Source organism: Nicotiana attenuata, unplaced genomic scaffold (genome assembly GCF_001879085.1).
Source record: "Nicotiana attenuata strain UT unplaced genomic scaffold, NIATTr2, whole genome shotgun sequence".
NCBI classification, from domain to species: domain Eukaryota; kingdom Viridiplantae; phylum Streptophyta; class Magnoliopsida; order Solanales; family Solanaceae; genus Nicotiana; species Nicotiana attenuata.
In genome coordinates this window covers 202,320-222,818 of record NW_017670833.1, presented here as the reverse complement: position 1 = coordinate 222,818, position 20,499 = coordinate 202,320, and the positions used below count along the sequence as shown (strand labels likewise).

The 20,499-nt window shown below is 35.2% G+C and overlaps 2 protein-coding genes across 2 annotated transcripts; one reads left to right on the top strand and one right to left on the bottom strand.

The window, feature by feature from the left end:
• Window positions 1-642: 642 nt before the first annotated feature.
• On the bottom strand, window positions 643-11,703 carry LOC109243758 (aspartate--tRNA ligase, chloroplastic/mitochondrial). Its single transcript, XM_019410739.1, has 15 exons — window positions 11,223-11,703; window positions 10,281-10,424; window positions 8,611-8,720; window positions 7,271-7,382; window positions 7,012-7,083; window positions 6,546-6,637; window positions 6,183-6,303; window positions 4,779-4,901; window positions 4,097-4,292; window positions 3,540-3,727; window positions 3,350-3,421; window positions 2,064-2,162; window positions 1,881-1,961; window positions 1,734-1,791; window positions 643-1,232 (listed from the first exon to the last, which is right to left on the bottom strand). Exons 1-15 carry the CDS (start codon window positions 11,607-11,609, stop codon window positions 1,063-1,065), a joined length of 2,025 nt encoding a protein of 674 aa, XP_019266284.1. The 5' UTR covers window positions 11,610-11,703; the 3' UTR covers window positions 643-1,062.
• A 4,107-nt stretch (window positions 11,704-15,810) lies between these two features.
• On the top strand, window positions 15,811-19,005 carry LOC109243757. The gene is made up of 3 exons (XM_019410738.1): window positions 15,811-16,275; window positions 16,390-18,467; window positions 18,562-19,005. Exons 1-3 carry the CDS (start codon window positions 16,089-16,091, stop codon window positions 18,634-18,636), a joined length of 2,340 nt encoding a protein of 779 aa, XP_019266283.1. The 5' UTR covers window positions 15,811-16,088; the 3' UTR covers window positions 18,637-19,005.
• Window positions 19,006-20,499: the final 1,494 nt, after the last annotated feature.

Genomic DNA, 20,499 nt, shown 5'->3' with positions numbered 1-20,499 from the left:
TAGGTCTCGCGGGATAGTGACTCAGAGAAGAATTTAAAATTCTTTTATATGAAAAAGACAAAGTGCCACTTACTTGAAAAAATGAGAAGGTGGAAGAGGAAACTACAAATAATTCTCATGTAGTTGATAGAATACGAGTTGTTTGGTAAAGAAAAGAACCACTAAGAATATTATTTTCGAAGAGGAAGTCATCTTTCTTTGATGCATTTTATTTTACTTTATTATATATAAATGTTTAGACACCTTATTGTGTACTTTTATAGAATGCTATGAAAAGTCGTGCAAGAAATTTTTACAGTGAAAGATGAAGATACAAACAATCAATGATAATTACGAAAAAATATAATGTTGTAAAGAATGTAAAAAAGAATATAGAAAGGTTTACATGGAAGATGAAAGAAAAAAATACAAAAATGTATAATTACATTTAAATACACAAAAACATTATAGGAGTAATATTTGACTAAAGGGCAAAATAGCCATTCAACTTTTAATGGGCATTTTGATCTTTTAACTTTCCCTTTAAATCTTCACGCTTATAATATAATAGTATGATATGACATATTAATAAAACAAAAGCAAAAAAAAAAAAAAAAAAAAAAGAATTGACAAGAGCAGATAGCCGCATAGCCAACAATCAAGTGAAATAAAAAGGATCCAAATTTTACTTTGATACTCGGGAAAGACGGCAGTATAAGTCAACTTCACCAAATATTCCAAGGTCGAATAATTATCCTACATTATTAAAAAGACTCGCTTTCCTTTATCAGTTTTTTCAACAAAGCAGATATTCAGAAAATCAGAGTAACATCTTTACTCTCAGCAATGAAAACTGGAACCTAATGATTTTGGTGCTACAATGTAATATTTCAAAGAAAAACTGTGTGGGGAACGATGGCGCCTCTTCTACTTGCAATAAAATTGTTTAGCATAACAATGTCGCCATAATCCCAGGATTTCCTCTAACATCTCAGGACTTCACCACTGCCCCAGCTAGCCACCATCTCCTTTTGAATTTCCAATTTTCCCGGTACATAGTACTTTCAAAAACAAATCAAGAACCTACATCTTCTGTAATGAAAGATCTTTAAGCTGCTGTGGATCGACCTCTGATGGTGAATGAGTAAGGGCACATTGAGCAGTTGTTGTCTTTGGAAAAGCTATAACATCCCTGATGGAATTAGTGCCAGCCAAGAGCATCACCAATCTATCCAACCCATACGCAATTCCTCCTGCAACAACCATGAGTAAATACACTTTTAAGTAACAACCACACGAACCAAGCAAGATTTTCTCTGGCCAAATAACATCATAATAGAAACTATAACCCTGAAGAAACAACTGCTCTATAAATAGTTTAAGGAATTAGGTAAGATCAACACTATTACTATGTATACCAAGGAAATTTCCTGGGGAGAAAAGCTCCAATTTCGTTCCAGTAGGTTTGAGGTTCCACTTTAGAATCAATGGCAGTAGTTGTCCCTTCGGCTACAAAGGGACAGATCTAATCCTCAAGGCCAGGGGTCTAGGACTACTTCATCAATGAATGCCATACCGAAAATCATGAGAAAAGATCACCATGACATTATAGAAGTTAAAATCCAGCTATATCAGTCATAGCGGATAGGGAAGGTAGTTCTTCATAATAAAATATAGTATTCACATAATAAATCTGTAACATTTGATTAGCAGAACAAATATAGCGTCAAACAACAGAAAGAATTCTGCAATACCGTGTGGAGGAGCACCCATGTCCAGAGCCTCCAAAAGATAGCCAAATTTTGCTTCAGCCTGCCACAAACAAAAAGAGTGCATATCTGGAGTATTCTATAAAACTGGACAACCACCAAATGCAATGCAAACCAAAGGAGTCAGCTTACCTGTTCTCGGGAAATGCCAACAATATTGAGAACCTTCTCTTGGACTTCACGCTTGTAAATTCTCAAGCTTCCTCCACCAATCTAATTCAAGATGTAAGGTAACAACAGAACATAATTTATCTCCATCACATTATTACCTTCTCTCACTGAAGCAACTAGTAAAGAGAACATGAATTCATGTACCTCAACTCCATTGTAAACCATGTCATAAGCTAAGGCACGGGCAGAAGAGAGGTCATTTATATCGTCTGGATTAGGTGCAGTGAAAGGATGATGCAAGGCCTGTAGGAAAATTGCGGTCACTTCACTTAACGAGATATCATAACCGAGAAACAGATTAGTCTTTGAAAAATGCCACTAAAAGGGCAGCCCGGCGCACAAAACATCCCGCAATCATGCAAAGTCCGGGGAAGGGCCGCACCCCAAGGGGGTGTAATGTAGGAAGCCTACCCTGATGCATATCAGTGGTTGATTCCACGGCTCGAACCCGTGACCTAAAGGTCAAACGGAGACAACTTCACCGTTACTCCAAGGTTCCCTCTAAGGCTCCCCTTCTTGAAAAATGCCACTATTTGATTGAAACAACTTAAATGCAAAATCAAGGATATCCTTGCTAGATCAGTCCTAACAATTAATGTAAGGCACTAATTTGATCATAATCTTCAAAAGCAGCGAAATACAAACTTCTAGAATCTTGGGTTGTTGTCACATTTTTTATTCAACAACAATTACGCCTCGATCCCAACCAAGTTGGTCCGGCTATATGAATCCTCACTGACTATAATACTCCATTTAAATCATCTCATGCCAATATTATGCTACTGGTGAGAGAGTTCTAGAGGTAGAATTCGTACCTGCGCCTTCTAGATCTTGATATGTAGAGTTTTGAGGTACTGGAAAAAGGAATGCATACTAGAGAAAATCACGGTAGGATCATGATAAACTATTTTGGCCATTGAAAATATGAGGGTTGTATCTCTCCAGCTAGTAAGGTTGTAACAGGTAAGAGCAATACCACATAAAATAATTGTGAAGCTCATATTCAACAACAAACGAGCCAAGTATGCGGTAGCATTAAATGTTCTTTTTAGTCTATTAAAGCAGTAGCATTATATGTAAACATTGAGATCTTTTGGTGCTCTTTAATCCTTTCCTTTGATAATTAAACATTGAGTTCTTGCGTGATTTTCTTTCATGGAGTTATATGTAAACATTGAGATCTTTTGGTGCTCTCTAATCCTTTCCTTTGATAATTAAACATTGAGTTCTTTCGTGATTTTCTTTCATGGACCTCTTGCATCATTAAAAAGGCACTACTATACCTCACAATAATAAAGGACACCTTGGGCTAGCTTATTTTACTTCTCTTTGATATTCAAAAATAAACCACCTAAGGCCAAGAAGCAAAATGACTGATGGACTAGTCGGGCACATATATCATGGAAGATAATTCTAGGCACCATACATACCTCAAATCTCTGTTCTGAATCATTCCACTCAAACATTGGAAAGTCAGTCACCCAGAGTATTGAATGCCTGGACTAGATATCCAAACAAAAGAAAGTTGGACATTAGGATATACAAGATGCTAGTCATGAACCTAGCTCTTCTACAGATAAACACATCATGTTGACCCAAATTTGGACATCAGAAACTTACGTTGTCAATTAAACCCAATTCGTGTGCTACATATGTTCTCAGACGATCCAAAGTTTTATTGACTTCTGCATAGTGACCAACAGCAAACAAGATAAGATCATCTGGTACCGCAGACAACTGATTCAGCAATTCCTCTTTCTTTTCGGTATCCAAACTGGAAACCAGCTGGGGAATCCCTTCAATGCTCCCTGAGAAATTTTAAATAACCAATATAAGGCAAGAGAAAAACTTTTCTGATGAGGAAGGCAAGAGAGAGAAACGTGAAGGTACATCCACATAAAGTGTAAGGTCTTGAAGCCTCAATATGGCCCACATGCTGGACCTAATTTTTCTTCTTCACACTTACTTGGAAGCCATAGATGTGTAATTTTTGTGGGGGAGGGAAAGAACTGTCTCATTTGTATGGCAATTATTGAGCAAATCCCTTCATTGTGGTTAGTGGACATCTATGGCTTCCAATTAAGTGTGAAGAACCAGAAGAATCCCACAAAGTTACTAAACTTAAAGAAGAATTTCATCTAACGCTAAAAGAGAACCAGAAGTAGAACTTTCATTACCATCATTCAAGACCTTTAGAAAAGGCAAACCCTTTGCCCCAGATTTGATTGCTTCTTTGTATATGTCGCCTTTCTTCAAAGAAGTATTTGAATAAGTTTTTGTCCCAGAAGGCACACATAAGGCCTTAATAATTCCTCCACTTGCTAAGGCATCTGAGAAAACCTTGAATGTGGAATTGGAGAAAATGCCGGACACCTGCGCGTGAAACAAAACAAGGATCATCAGCAACACTGCCAAATCCAAACTAAGGGTGGTATCGTGAATGACATACTTGGTTAAATTTCTTCATATGGAGCACCTATGCTGATAATACAACTACATAGATAAGGAGCGGAAGTTGCAACGCAGAAGCAGTGAGCTTGTAGACTAAATGCTCTTAACACAATCAGTTGGGCAGAAAAGAGCAAAATCATTGTGAAAAAAGTAAATTCAGATATACTAATTCAAGGCAAGTGAATTGGGTTGTGGTCGAACTTATTTGGTACGATCACCTCCAGCCCCCACCCCCACCCCTGAGCCCTAAAACAAAAGCCCCAATCCAAAAGAGTAAGAGAAAGAATAAGGTATGTCAACAAGACAACAAATACATGTCCATTATAGCAAGAAAGAAGAAATACACTGTCAAGACAAACAGAAACAAAGAAGAGCAAAGATCTATATTGGAGTCTGCAGAAGAATTACATCTCTCAATTCGACATCAAAACGAGTATCTGGTCTGTCTGAACCATATCGACTCATTGCTTCAGCATATGTAAGCCTTGGAAAAGGATTTGGCAGTTGGACACCTTGGATTTCCTGAAAAACCTGCAACAAAAGATGTGACCATGCATCACTTGTTTTGAAATTTTTTCCTGGATAGAAAGGTAAAAGTTTTCACTTGTTTTGAAATTTTTTTACCGTGCAAAGACAAACTAAGTCTATCGGAAACAACCTCTCTACCTCACACAAGATAGAGGTAAGGTCTCCGTACACCCACCCTTCCCAGACCCCACTTGTGGGATCATACTGGGTATGTTGTCGTTGTAAAAACAAACTAAATTAAAGGACCTCATTAAGTACTTTAGACAAATCATCCCATGAATTTCTGACAAGACACTCTTTTGGCATATGAATAGTCTGCTTAGCAATTTTTAAACAAAATTGTATGACGTCATTCCACCTCATTCTAAACACTTAAAGTTCTAGATAGAGATCTTGGCCAAAGGCGCCTCCAAAGATAAATGTCTTAAACGCTCAGTGCCATGCGGGACTCGGAACAACTATAACCACCACCAGTATTTAACATCCTTTAGTTTCTTTGCTCAGCTACAAGACATGTTTCTTTGGTCAGCTACAAGACATGAAGCATAAGCACACAACTTACAATCTTTGAAGAGTGCTAAAACTTGGAAGAAAGAAAAAAGGATAGATTTTGTGCTAACACAAGTAATACCCAAACCCATGTTCGATTAATGCTGACAAAAGATAAAGAGAATTGAGTTTTCACTTTCCACTGCATACCAAAGCTCACATTTCAAGAAATGTAGCTATATATCCCAAGTTCAGCAATTATACCCACGTCTCTGCAAAAGAAGATGCTCAATGCACACTACATAGGGGGGAAACCAAAAAAGAAACCCTACAGCAGCTTAATATTTTCTTGCAGGAAAACTTCTGTTAAGATACACACAAGGCTGTAGCTACTTTATGCGTAATGTGACTAAGGTCCATAGCTCAACCTCTAGCATCTTTTTTCATATCTTACCGCACTGTAGCCATCACCTAGTACTGACAACCATACACCCTAGGATTGACACCACATATATATATTTTGGTGATTTAATAAATAACTAATAAAAATGTGGCAATCCTTTCACAGCTTTGTCATCTCCAGCATCTCTGGAGAAATATATTTCCCCATATGCATGTCCACGTTGCATAAATTCTAAGATAGTGAAAGTGTTTCCCAACAACTTGAGATGCACTGCTGCAGGAAACAACACTTTCTCCAGTAATCTAGCTCTTACATTATCAAATACATGCTGTTTTTTTAATTCTCGAACAAGCTTACTCCGTACATTGACATTCCAAAACTATTTAACTAACCTTTCTAATCAAATCCTCATTGAGTTTCAGCATGTCCTCCATAGAAGTGAAAGCCATTTCCATATCTAGCTGTGTAAACTCAGGTTGTCTGTCAGCTCTCAAATCTTCATCCCTAAAGCACCTGAAAATTACACCATACAGACTAATGTGAGTCACAACTCACGGGGTACATGCTCATGCATACATTTTTTTTCTTTATAATAAGAATAAGATAACTACTCTTAGGTTTCGTAAAACTATATTGCTTCACACAGTTTTTAGCGATGACAACGCCTGAGCTTTTATATCTGGATCACCATGAATTTTGCATGCAAGATATCAGATGCAAAAATATCTTAAAATGCTATTATACAAATGAAATACCTTGCTATTTGATAGTACTTATCAAAACCAGAGACCATTAGCATTTGCTTGAACAGCTGAGGACTCTGGGGTAGTGCATAAAATGTTCCTGGCTTTATAACACAACCACGAAATAAGTTCCAAGTCATGGAGAAATAATTGGAGAAAAAGAGTTTTCCAATTGAAATAAGAGTATTGTCCATCAGAAAAAAAAAATATCAGTTAGATGTAATGTTTTTTTATCCATCATAAGGGCAATAATTTTGGACAAGTTCTCATTTTGTTAAGCACAATTCTCCTTGTTCTCCACAAATGTATTTCACTTCAAAGGTAAAAGAGAATGAAGAATAAATCAGAGGACTGGAGGAACAAGAAGTGTTATTTGCAAGAAGACTTGCTTCTTTTGTACAACCTTTTAAAAAAATTGACAGCAAATAGAGGGACAGAATGAACACAAAAAGTGCCTAAAAAGATAAATAAAAAGTACCTGAACTCTAGAAGGGACCAAATAATCACGAGCACCTTCAGGAGTAGATCTAGATAGTACTGGAGTCTCAATCTACCTTGTAACCATGAGAATGTTGGGGTCAACACTAACAACAAAAGCCACAAAAAAAAAATAAAACATAACAAAGCAAACATTTTCATCAAAACCAGATAACCAAATTACCTATTCGCAAAAGGAAGAAGAAGAAGAATAGATGTCCAAATTCTATAAAAATACAATTAGAGAGCAAAGGTATTACCTCGACAAAACCATGCACATCTTCTAGGTATCTTCGGAGAAGTTTCACTACTCTATGTCGCAAGATTATATTTGAGTTCATTTGTGGACGGCGTAAATCAAGGCATCGGTATCTAAAAATGTGTACAAGATTAATATCTAGGAAGAAGCAATGCATCAATGTAAGAAAGGGGTAAAAAGTTTTAGGATAAGGGGTAAAAAGTTTTAGGATAAGGAAACAGTTCCTGCAATGAGGAAAAGGATTGTCTTCACCGAACACATACAAGATCCAAAACGGATCAAAGATGATATTTGATATGTCCAAGAGAGCTGGACTACGCCCTTGTCACATCAATACAAAAGCATTGGTAGAAAAAGAGGCAGAAAAGTGAAACACAGGACGACAATGGAAAAATTAATGACTATTTTTTAATATGACAAATCAACACCCTAGACTTCCAACCTACGAGCCAAAAAGTAGCCCTTTCCACTTTGCTTTCTTGGTAACTCGAAACCCCAACCTTAAGGTTGGAGGGGGAGGACCTTTACCATAAGGTTATCTCTTTTTGTCCTTCAAAATTATAATGACTTCTAAAGCATTGTATTCTTCTTCAGCCAGCTAAGTATATGCTAACCTCACGCCGGCTTTTAAATGATATAAAATACGGGCCTCAAAGATGAAATCCTTAATGTGTTGTTAACAACATGTCAATAACAGCATGCTCTTGTAAGTGTCAGAAACATTTTAGTGGAAGAGGTGAACTGGTGAAGAACATCCGCTAGCTGCATAATTACTCCATAGCAGGGTTGCCAGGGGTTACCATTGGCATCCATCAAAAGGGATGCTCATTACTGGAATCTGGTGATTGAGAGGGTCGAGAAAATCAGGAAGGTAAAAGGAACATCTATTCCAAAAGGATTCTAAGAGATACTGATAAAGAGCACTCTATCTGGTATTCCACCTACTACATGTCTCTAATGCATACGCCTGCAACCATGGGCAATGGAGTTGGGCAAACTGCCAAGGAACTTTCTAAGGGAAACAAATAAGGAGTAAAGATGTACCCACTAACAAATTAGAACATACTCACATCTCCTGTGAAGATTGGAGGCTTAGGAGTAAGGGACCTAAAGGCTTTAACAAAGCCCTAATAAGAAAACAATTTGGGAGCTTGGCATTGAGGATCAACCGCTATGGAGGAAGGTCACAGCAAATAGATACGAGACTAGATAAGAATTAAAGCAAGTTCAAGGGAAGATGAGAATTTAGAATCCTGAAGCAGATCATGAGGTCAAATACGAAACATAAAAGGAAAACAAACAAAAGATTCAACAAACAGCTGTAGAACATTCATTAGTTACCGCAATCTGATTTCTTCCTTAGCTGAATCTTTTGCATCGTCTACGGTTGTTACCAAGAAGGGCAACTTCAATCTTACTGCATTCAACACCAGGACATCCTCTGCAGCAACCTGCACGCATAACCAATTAGTGGAAATATAAAAACTTTGGTAAGCAACTGGCATAAAAAAAAGTTGCATGACGGGATATAGTCAAAGCCACTAAACAGATCCAATCAGTTAAGAAATAATTAGAAGACCATGAAAGTGAAAAGACAAACGTCCTTGGATGACAAGAACCTCAGCTTTAGAAATTTGACTAAGGCCCTTGTCCAGTTTCTGATTTAATTTGACTAGTAATACTTTGGTACTTATTCAGAAACTTAACAGCACTTTATTAGAGGTAAGGGTGGGCGTTCGGGCAGCTCGGATAGGATATGAAAATTTCGGTTTGGATGTTCGGCTTTCGGATTGAAGAAATGATAATCCAAATAAGTTCGGATTGGGTCGGATTTTTTAAGTTCGGTTTCGGATTAATCGGTTTGAATATTTTGGATTATTGGTTTTGAGCCTATAAGTTGAGACATTTCTTCTTCTTACAAAAATGAACATCCAAATGAAGTATTCATGTTACATTGCCTAAAAAGTTCCTCATTCGCACTGCAATCATCCAAATAAAGTGTTCAAGTAATTAAATCATCATCAAGAAAATGCAACAGAGATATTAATAAGGCCGATAAGAATCAACAATAGTAAAACCATGTCCAGATAGAAAGTATTCTGACAGTAAGTTAGTACTAGTATTGAATAGATGAGATAATGTCTAATAGGCATGGTATTGAACGTATTAGTAATAGGCATATGGATAATGGACTAAATATGAAGTATAAAAATTTTGGATTTTCGGACATCCAGAAATCAAAGTACTAAATCCAACAACTAATCCGAAATCCAAAAATTTTAAAAATTAATTCCGAAATCCAATCCATAATCCGAAAATCCAAATCAAATATCCAAAAGATTCGAATTTTGGTTTGGATTTCGGGTTTGCCCAAATTATGCCCACTCCTAATTAGAGGTCAATTTATCCAACATTAAAATGTATGCTATTTTTTCTTTCACATCTTTTCAGCAACATTTAACTATTTTAAATGCAATTAAGCTACAGCCTAAAAACCTTTACTAGTTATCACTTATCACAAGTCCTAAAGTCCAATTACACCAATTGAACAGTTCCATGGCATCTTGTTTGTTGTTTACCGCTCATTGTGGAGAGATGTATGCATACAAGATGCTTGTACCATCGAACAAATATTCAGATCCCCCTGCATAATATACTATGAACATGCCTCATGACAAAAGCAGTACCCAGAGAAAGGTGGGAAGCTAATGGAAAAGCTCTACTTGACATCAAGTAAGATTCTGCAATATCAGAGCCATTACAAATCGGAACATCATGTAAACTCATTAAAAGTTTCATGCCTTGAGGATCTTTTATAAGTTTTTAAGGTAAATATAACTTTAGAAATGCCACATGATTCTCAATTGTTACGAGCAACCAATGAACGCAATTATATCAAGTAAAAACTAAACTAATACTATAAATGAGGAGAGACAGAAGTTTGACACTCACTAAAAAGGATGGAAGAAGAGAGAAGTAATTGGGGTGAATCAAAGGTCGTCCCAAGTTACCTCTATCGTGCCAGTTTTCATCTTTTTGTTGACAGAGTCAGCTGGCCTAGGCCGAACAACACCTTCAATGGCAACGACATATTCAAGCCTCAGGTCGCTCACAGCAGAATGAGCATCAGGAAAATCATCAGGAAGTGTCGTAATCTGAAATGAAGAGTTTCATCACCAATTTAGCCTTAGGGTCTATCACTTACATCAACAGAGCACAACCAAACTTAGAGAGACTACAATTTTCTACAGATAATGACGCATAAAGAGAATAACTTGAGGAGATATGACGTTTCCATAAGAAAATTGGGACATCAATTATTCAATCAACTTCGCATCAATTCAAAACTAGTTGCCGGTATATAAATACTGCTCTATTCAGATCCCATTTCATTCAAATACCTAAAGGGTTCCTTAAAGATAACACAGCAACCTAAGAGATCACCAAATTTTATAATGATACATAAAGATAAAAGCTTGTAAAGACGTGACATTTCCATACAAAAATTGGGAAAACATACAATCAATCAAGTATACCTCAAAAACAAATTGCATTATACATAAAGATAAAAGTTGTAAATATGTCACATTTGCATATAAAAATGGGGTTAACGATCAAGCAATCAGCTTTGCATCAATCCAAAACTAGTTGTCTCAGTACAAGAATCTTCTATATTCGTTCAGCTCTATTGTGGACCATTTCATTCAAATACTTCAGGGGTGACCTAAAGATAACACAGGCAAACTTTCAAAAGTGTCAACTTTCTATCATAATACATAAAGAGAAGAACTTGTAATCGTGTGATAACAATGTAGATAACAATCAATCAATTAACTAATCCTCAATAAACAACTACTTTGGGTTCTAATATGAATCATCTAAATCCATTCCGCTGAATTAAGGTCAACTTGCATTGAAACTAAGGGGGAAGATGTTGGGGGAGGGGGGATCACCTGAACAATTCCAGTTTGGTCTCTGAGGTTGACGAAAGTCAAACCACCATGAATCCGATGAAGGGCGACCCACCCACAAAGCCGAACCCGTTTACCCACATCGTTTTCGGATAATTCACCACAGTATTGAGTCCTGCTAACCCATTGAAGGGTATCAGCAGTTGTAGGAGATAGAGAATTTTTGGTGCTACGGGTAAGTGTTTCAACAGAAGTTAAAGGACCAGTGGCAGAGGCGGAAGAAAGTGTGCGGCTACTGATAAGTGAAGTTGGGGTAATAATAATGGGGTGGTTGTGGAAATTATTAAGGAAGAAGAAAGGTAGAGAAGTGAGAGGGGAAGGTTTTGAGCGAAGACCTATCGTGGGTAACGAACGGAAGAAGAGGGACATGGCGAGGATTGAAGCAGGGAAGGATTTTCGCTTTAGAGGTTTTACAGTTTTGTGGACAAGATTTGAGGTTTTGGAGTAAAAGATTGAATTGGACCGTTGCGCCAAAAAAAAAAAATATAAGTCGTCCCAGTATGCAATGTGTAAGTCGCATTAATGGAATGCGTTAGTCGCATTAAGACTGCACCCATTTTAGGATTTACAAGTACTTATAAGCCGCTAGTGCGAATATAATGCGCATGTAACTTCTCACAAAAATTAAAGATTAGTGAAATTTTCCAACAAAAACTGCATAATTTTGGGATAGAGTTTCTCTGTGCGAAGTATCTTTTGCTTCTATGCTTCTTTTTTTTCCTTTAGATATTCGTTATATTTAACAATACTTAGAAAGAATTTATCTCACCTCAAAATTTCGCATACGAAGTCAGATAATGGACAATTAGTTGAGGTATATGAATAATTAATCTAAACATAAAATTTAAGATAATATAATATTTGGGTTATAATAATATAAATAATAACCACCTTAAATTATGTGAGAATTTATATATTATTCTAAACGGATATAATATAGAATAAGAATATATGTATTAGTAATTTAAGAATTAAACTACTTAATAATAAAAATACGATTTTAGAATGATTAATTCATGCATAACATTATTAATCACCGCATATGCATTCATGGTAAATCATCACAAAATGTTCCCTTCATAATTAATCATCACGTAAATAATTCTATATTACTAATTGGTAATACTAACAAAATCTCGAAAAAATAATTCTTGATAAATTATCAAAAATAACTTTTGGAAAACTTGTTCAAACCCAAAAATCTACCTTTTCTTCTTCTTTGTCTTTAGTGCTTGTCTTTTTTTTCTTTATGCGTGTGATTTTATGATCCAGTTTCGTCACATTCATTTTAATTTCATTAAAAAAAATCAAATGTAGAAAAATATTAGAATTACTTGACATGTTTTATTATCAAACATAGATATTGCTCCATCGATTCTAATATATATGCTACTCTTTCTGTTTGATTTCTTAATTTCTGTTGTGATATTATCATATACAACTGATATAACTTTTAAGAGTTATAATTCATATAAATCCATAGCTTTGAAAGTCTTATGTGAAATACTCCATCGTACTAGTTTTGCTAATCAATAATCTTACTGCACAAACAATACATAAATCAGATATCATCATATAATCAGAATCGACGGAGTATTGAAATATTTTGTTCTATGATACAATGCATATGATTTGTATTTTATTTTAAAAAATAATTTTAAATATTGAAAATAATTGGAAGAGATTATGACAATGTAGTTAAGCAACCTAAAGAATTGATCGTCTAGAAAGCAAATTATGTAGAAGAAATTATTTTATTTTTTCTTGTTAGGATATTGAGGAAGGGAAATTCTCCAGTTGAATAATACTCATATTGTAAGCAGGCGGATTTAATTCAATACCTACGGGTTCCCGTAAACTCAGTAGCTTTTGTCTACAACTTGTATTTGTATTGAAAAATTCATTAAATGTAAAAGAATATCTAGCTTGGAACCCAGCCCGTTTATCCCGTTAGTATGTATATTAACTCGAGATTTTTGTAGGAACCCATAAACCTAAAATTTTGGACCCGCATTTGTAAAGGATATAATAAGGAGTCGTTTGGTATGAGGTATAAAAAGGTATAAGGGTGGTATATAAATTTAATACCACCTTAATACTTTGTTTGGTTAGTAAACCAGGTATAAGTTATCCCGGTGTTAATTTTAACAATGGGATAACTTATACCTTATAAAAGGCGGGGTAATTAACACCGGTATAACTTATACCTTCTTCTTAGAAATTATGCAACTGTCATTCTTAATACAACATACCAAACAATGAATAAACAATAACCCCCGCATAACTAATTCCAGCATAACTTATCCCAATATAACTTATACCGGTATAAATCATATTCAACCAAACGACAATGTAAGGTTCATGTGTGCAACTATTTTTTTTTTCCAACATGCATGCAACTATTCACTAGAAGATAAATCACATATTCGGTTGTGTGAGAATTCCAGATGGGTTTATAAGGACATATCAAACTTTGATAAGTCTATTTTTCACGATAATTTTTCTTTGCTCACTTTTACTCTTCCAGTTTTTCTCATAACTCAATTACTTGAGATGTTCTGTTTTTTTCTCTCAAATTTTCAATCGATTTAAACCACTAATTTTATTCCAAGCTCACTATTTAGTGAAATAAAACATGAAACCGTAAGTTTCCGAATAGTGGGAGGATCCATGGCTCTGACCACGTGCATGTTGAAGAATTAGTCGGCGATTCATAGGCAAGCTCACCCTTTAACATGTTAAGCATGCTTTCTTTCTATATATGGTTTGGATGCACTTTTCTATCTTTAAAAAAAACAAAAAAAAAAAATTGAATTTATCGAGTGAAATAGTGAATTATAAAACTGAGTTACACGCGTGAGAAGATAATAGACAATATATTATACATCTTTCATAGAACGTAAAGATTTTCAAAAGAGTTTATAATTGTCCCGGATTATTCAACTCGTTTGCTTAAATTAGTGAGTTGGATGTTGAAGTGTTAAATTAACTACCACGATCATCTTATTATGGATGATAGCTTTCCTAATTGTTGATTTAATTCCGAATGGCGTTTAACGAACACACAAGGTTCCTAACCGTTTTGCTTATTCTAATCAACTAGTAGTCGTACCCGCGCGATGCACGGTCAGTATTAAATAATATTAGTTAAATTAAATCCTAATCGGGCTTGTTTGAACATATTAGATCGTATCACTTTAATAAATTTAAATTATTATCTTATTTGTCAATACGATATACCCAATAATAAAATCTCTATTAAACTAAAAAGACTTATATTATTGAAGAACTTTTTTGTTTTATATTTTTTTTATTATATTATCCAATGTTTAGTAATTATACATTGTCACTAAAAATATTTATTAGCATATTACTTTGTTTAATATTTTTATCTGATCGCTTTTTTTTTTTGTAATATGAGAGAAGATATATATTTTATTAATCTTAAAAAAAATCAATTTAAATTTTATTCTGTTGTTCTTGATAATATTATCTGAATTTTGATGAATAAAATATCTATTAAATTAAAGGGACTTATATAGTCATCAAATAATTTTTTTGTTATGTATTTTTCTTTATTATATTATCCAATATTTAGTATAATATGCTAATAAAAACTTCTATTATTATGCTAATAAAAACTTCTATTAAACAAACTAATATGCTAATAAAAACTTCTATTAATAAAAAACCAATTTAGTATAATAACTACTCCCATATATATACACACACACTACTACAACTATATTAGGAAGAAATTACTCTCCAATTTAAATTGGTAGTTTTTTAATTTTTTTGTTTTTTTATTGTAAAATAATTTTAAAACCCAATTTGAATGAGTAGAATATTTTTTTTGTATTTTTCATTTTTTATTGATAATTAAGATATCTATATTTTATTAATTCAAGTAGTGTAACCAATTAATTCAAAATTTAAAATTCAATAAAAAGTTAGTTAGAAAAGTAGTTTATTTTGTCTTAACAATGCCACTTGGCTTTTTGTGGTTAAGACACCTGTCTTAATGTAGTGGTTTTGCTTCTCCTATTCTATATAGATAGATTATTTGACAAAATCTCCCCTCTATCTTTTTTTTTTTTTCAGAATGCTAGAGGTCATAAGAATTTCAAAGTTAACAAAAACATTTTTACGATCTTTATTTAATTCCGATGTTCGAAAATTAATTGTTTGTCTGATTCATGTACCTAAAGTCAGCATTCGTACTATTGTTTTTAACTTATTTCCTAGCATAGCAGCATGCTAGGGAGGAAACTGCGGTATTGAGCACAATAAAATCCAGGTAATATAGATGCTTATGAACTATGATAATAAATTGGTTATTATTATCAATTACTCAAGTTAGTCATTGAATCTCGTTCCCTTCTTTATTATTTATCTTGTATAATCTTTTTTTTCCTTTTTACATGCTGTATTGTTTTGTGTACAATTACTAAATTATTGAGCATACAACTTCTTAATAAATCGGTCAAGTAAAAAAGATTTAATATATCATATACCTAACTTATTTCTTCTCCATCTCAGGCTCTATTTGAATCAAAGTTTGTTATCTTAATTCAAAATCCACCTTTATCGCCACAAGAATAAAGGAAGCAAATCATCAAAAGTCACTGCTTTTGATCGTTTCACTCCAACGGTCAAAACAAGGCAGCATTCAAATACCAAAACCCCTCCTCCTAATATTCAAAACTAGCCGTTACAAAGATTTACAGAATCTTCATCAAATCAAACACCCCTAAGAAACAAATTTCACTTTCCTTTCTAAATTCATTACCCTATTTCAATTTCCTCATCAATTCTCTGCAAACGATTCTCTTACCTTATAATCAATCAATGGCGGGTTCTTCTAACAGATCTCCTTCTCCACTTTCTGCAAAACCTATTCCTCCTCATCCAAGAACATCTGAAAACACCAATTCTACAGCAAGGAGAAGTTTTAACGGCAACCCTTTTTCACGACCTTCAGTTCTTTCAACCCACAGAGGATTCAACCCCGTTACACCTGCCAATAGCCCTGCTGGTAATTTCCCTTTCCTTCACTCGAACTTCTTTATTTTGAAATGTCAAAAATTTGTTGCAAGATTTCTTGATTTAATTAATCACTTTGTTGTTTTCTTGTGTTTTTTTGGTGTAGATTCTGCTAAAAGGGTGTCTAATTCAGGGAGAGAAGGGGGTTTTGAAGAGAAAGAGAATGAACTGAAAGCAGTGAAACTGAGGTCACCGGCGGCAAAGGGTTCAAAGAATTTTATGTCTCCAACAATTTCAGCCTCTTCCAAGATTGCTTCATCCCCTAAAAAGAAAATCTTGGTGGAAAGAAATGACCCTCTTAGGACTTCAATCTCCTTGTCCGACGGTAAAGCTACATTCTTTAATGCATCTTCTGAAAATTATGATGTGGGTTTTGAGCAGAGCAACAACGCTGTAAAATCTATGGAAAAAACTGAAATTTTATTGGAGCCTAAGGAGGAGAATGTTATTGTTGAAGAACAAGGTCTTACTCCAGTTGCCAAAACCCCTAAAAAGGTAACATTTTTGGAGGTACCTTTACCCTCTGAATCCCTTTCTGATACTGTAACGATGGATTCTGACATTTGCAATGATGAGCCATTATCGGCTTCCACTGTAATAGCCCCACTTGATGCTGATCCATCTCTACCTCCATATGACCCTAAAACCAATTACCTCTCCCCAAGGCCTCAGTTTCTTCACTACAAACCCAACCCAAGAATTGAAGTTTTACTCAATAAGGAAAAAGGATTGGATGTAGGAGGAGGAGCAAAGAGTCTAGATGACAGCTTCTTGTCTGAGTTATTACTGTCTGATAACATTTCAGACACAGAGGACAGTGAAAGTTCTCAAACTGCTGATGAATCGCCGAAAGAATCTGATGGTTCTTCTTCAGAAGAGATGTTACTTGAAGCACCAGTTGATCAAGACGAGGAAGAGGAACCTAACATTTCTGAACCTGCTGCTGAGGAAATTGCAGAAGCGAAAATGAGAAGAAAGCCAAGGTCTTCAGTAATATCAAAGTTTTTTTCCGTGCTGTTGGTACTATTGGTTGCTTTAGTATCAATCTCGGTTACTGATTCTCCCTTACTTGCTACTACTCCTGGGTCCATAGACTTAAGATTTTCTAATCTGAGTATTCCATCAGACATTCCAGTGTTGGCAAAGGCTAATAGTTACTTTAAGCAATTCTCTGGTGAAGCCATTTCTTACTTCTCAAAGTTGATTTATGACCTTGGTAGCATTCCATCAGATATTCCAGTGCATCCTTTAAAATTCATGAACTTGACTGACGTACAAGATAGTGGCATAGATCACTGGTATTTGAAAGGGGGTACTGGTTCTGTGAAGTTGGATAAAGGGCTTGAACTTATTGAATTGGAAGAGTCTGAAACTGAGCCCCATGAGGAAGAAGTTCAAATGGAAGCTGATTTAGACAATGATGGCAATGAAGAGGAAATTGAAGGAGCCTATGAGTTGGAGATTGAAGAAACTTCAGCAATTCAATTAGATGAGGAAAATGAGGCTGATAGCTCAGAAAATGATCCAGAACAAGGACAAAATGACTTGGAGACTGAAGAAGTTTCTGTTGTTCTAGTAGCTGAGGGGAATGAGTCTATTAGTTCAGAAAGGGATCTAGACCAAGGGGAGCATGAGGTTGCTGAAACCAAATCTTTCAATGTTGATAATGATGCCAGTTTTGATGTTGTAGTTGAGTCAGTGAACGTCAACCCTGAAAGCTTAGTGAAAGATGATTCTGTTGAAGATGCCCAACCTTTGGAAGTGGTGCAGTCTCCAATTGATGATAGACTTGGAGATAATGTTGGAGCATATCAAATCCTTGGGATTTCCTCAGTTTTCCTTTCTGTGCTAGCTGTTATAGTTATCTATTTGAAGATGAAAAACAATAAGACTCTACAGCCAGTAGTCTATTCTGATCATATTGTCAAAGAGAAACATTCCTCTCAAAACCGGCCAACGGAGGTTGACGTCATGGGAGAGTCTTGTCCCTCGGAAATGAGCAGCTTTCAGATAAGTTCATCTTATAGTAAGAAATATCCCAAATCAGCAAATGATGAAGCTCAGAGCTTGGAGAAGAAACCAAGAAAGAGTAATAGGAGAGAGTCCTTGGCTGCGTCTGAATACTCGTTGGGTTCACCTTCTTATGGAAGTTTCACTACTTATGAGAGGATTCCTATCAAGCATGTGAGTACTGGCTATTACATTCTACATGCCCAAATCTTATATTTTTCTGTTATATTTCGAATATTTTCTGATTTTTTTCCTTGTGAAATTCTAGGTTAGTGGAGGAGAAGAAATCATCACCCCTGTAAGACGCTCGAGCAGAATTAAAAGCCATATCACCTCTCCTTGAAGATTCTGAAGGTGGTTGCTTGTGTGCTAGAGCAGAAACCAGAAGTCATGTCACTTATGCATGACACCGAAGGAAATTCGTTTTTTGGCTTCTCAGCAAATCAATCATAAGCATAGTCATTCCTTAACTGAAGTGATTCAAGTATGGTTTTTAAGATATTAATGTTTGGTTAGCTGATGTTTTTTTATCTTATTAGTGAAACTTTCTACATGCTGCCTTAGTCTGTTGAAGTTTCTTTTATTGGTTGAGGATTTCTTGTAGCTTGTGCATAGCACTTTGTTTGACCTTGCTTCTATAAATTTTAGGATGATCTGATTGTTGGCTTCATTTCTTGAATGTTTCTATTCATTGGAGTAACTTCTTATACTTCGTTTGTTGTTGCTTCATCTTTTACTCTTCCTTTCTTCGCTTAACCTTTTGGTGGTACATTGTGATACTAGTTGGCTTAGTTTTACCTTTATCAACTAGTTTTACATACATTGTGATACTAGATACGATTTACCTTTAAAATCTGAAGTTTTGCGAAAATATGCATCTCTTGGCTTAGTTTTAACATTAATTTGCAAGACATAGCAGCATTTTATTGATAATAGAATGAATCAGTTTAGCTAAGCTCTCCTGGATGTTCTGTACATAGATTGAGTTTGCTCTAAAACTGCAAGCTGTACTGAACAGTACACTCGCAATTCAAGTCATAGCTCCCAGCCTCTCAATCACACCATGTCTCGCGTAGAGTCGAGGAAAAGAAACCATGCTAAAGTTCTAAAACTAGTCACTGGCCTTAACATTCTTTTGAATAAATTACACTGTCAATTGCAGAACATGTATCTACTGCCAATTGATAGTACATCATGGGACTTTATCCCTTACACAGGTTGCGGTAGTCAATGATCTTCAGTATTTCAAGTAATGTCACAATGAATTGAAAACTTATTCTACTATGTGAACCAACTTTTATGGCTTTCTCTCAGAGTGCTTCTGGTTATTTTCGACCTAAGACTGAGTTTTCAAGAATTAGAGTGAAAATTGCTGCATGATAAAAAGCGTGAGCAAAGAACTTCCTATCAAACTGACCTTACTCTAGCTTTTGTGAGATAAAAATGACCTGAAATTAAATGAATACTGCAACCTGTGTAAGGGATATGAGAGTTTTGAGATCCTTCTTTCCATTGAATGAGTCCCTAAATTGCATATGCAAAAATACCAGACCAGATCCTTCTTTCAATGGCTAGCAGTGTACTCGAATCTCCTTAGCCAGTTGGTTTCCTAGAGGCCAATTTCATGTTCATCTCTTTGAAAAAGTTAGTTTGCTTGGTCTGTGAAATGTGAAGAACTGAACCTAAAACTTTTGGCTGATTAAAGGCCCCAAAGAGGAAAACTAGACATGTAGCGTTGCAACCATCATTTAATTGACATGAATGCTTGATTATTTGATGCAAATGTCAGATGAGATGTTAAAATGCAGTTTTATCAAAAACATATTGCATGTTAGTTGCATCTTAGAGGGTGTTTGGCTAAGCTTATAAGCTGGTCAAACTGACTTATAAACACTTTTTGGCTTATCTACGCGTTTGGTAAAATTAAAAGTGCTTATAAGTTAAGTGCTTATAAGCCAAAAATAAGCCAAAAGTCATAAGTTGGTCTCCCCCAACTTATCAAATTTCAGCTTATAAGCACTTTAGGGTTGACCAAAATATTTACTATTCTATCCCTAATTCTTCGTATACCCAGTTCTTCAGCTGCTGATTATTAATTTCAGCACTTTTATCCAAACACGTAACTGCTTATTTTTTAAATCAGCTTCAGCACTTAAAAGTGCTTTTAAGCACCTAATGCTTATCAGCTACTCTAAATCAGCTAAGC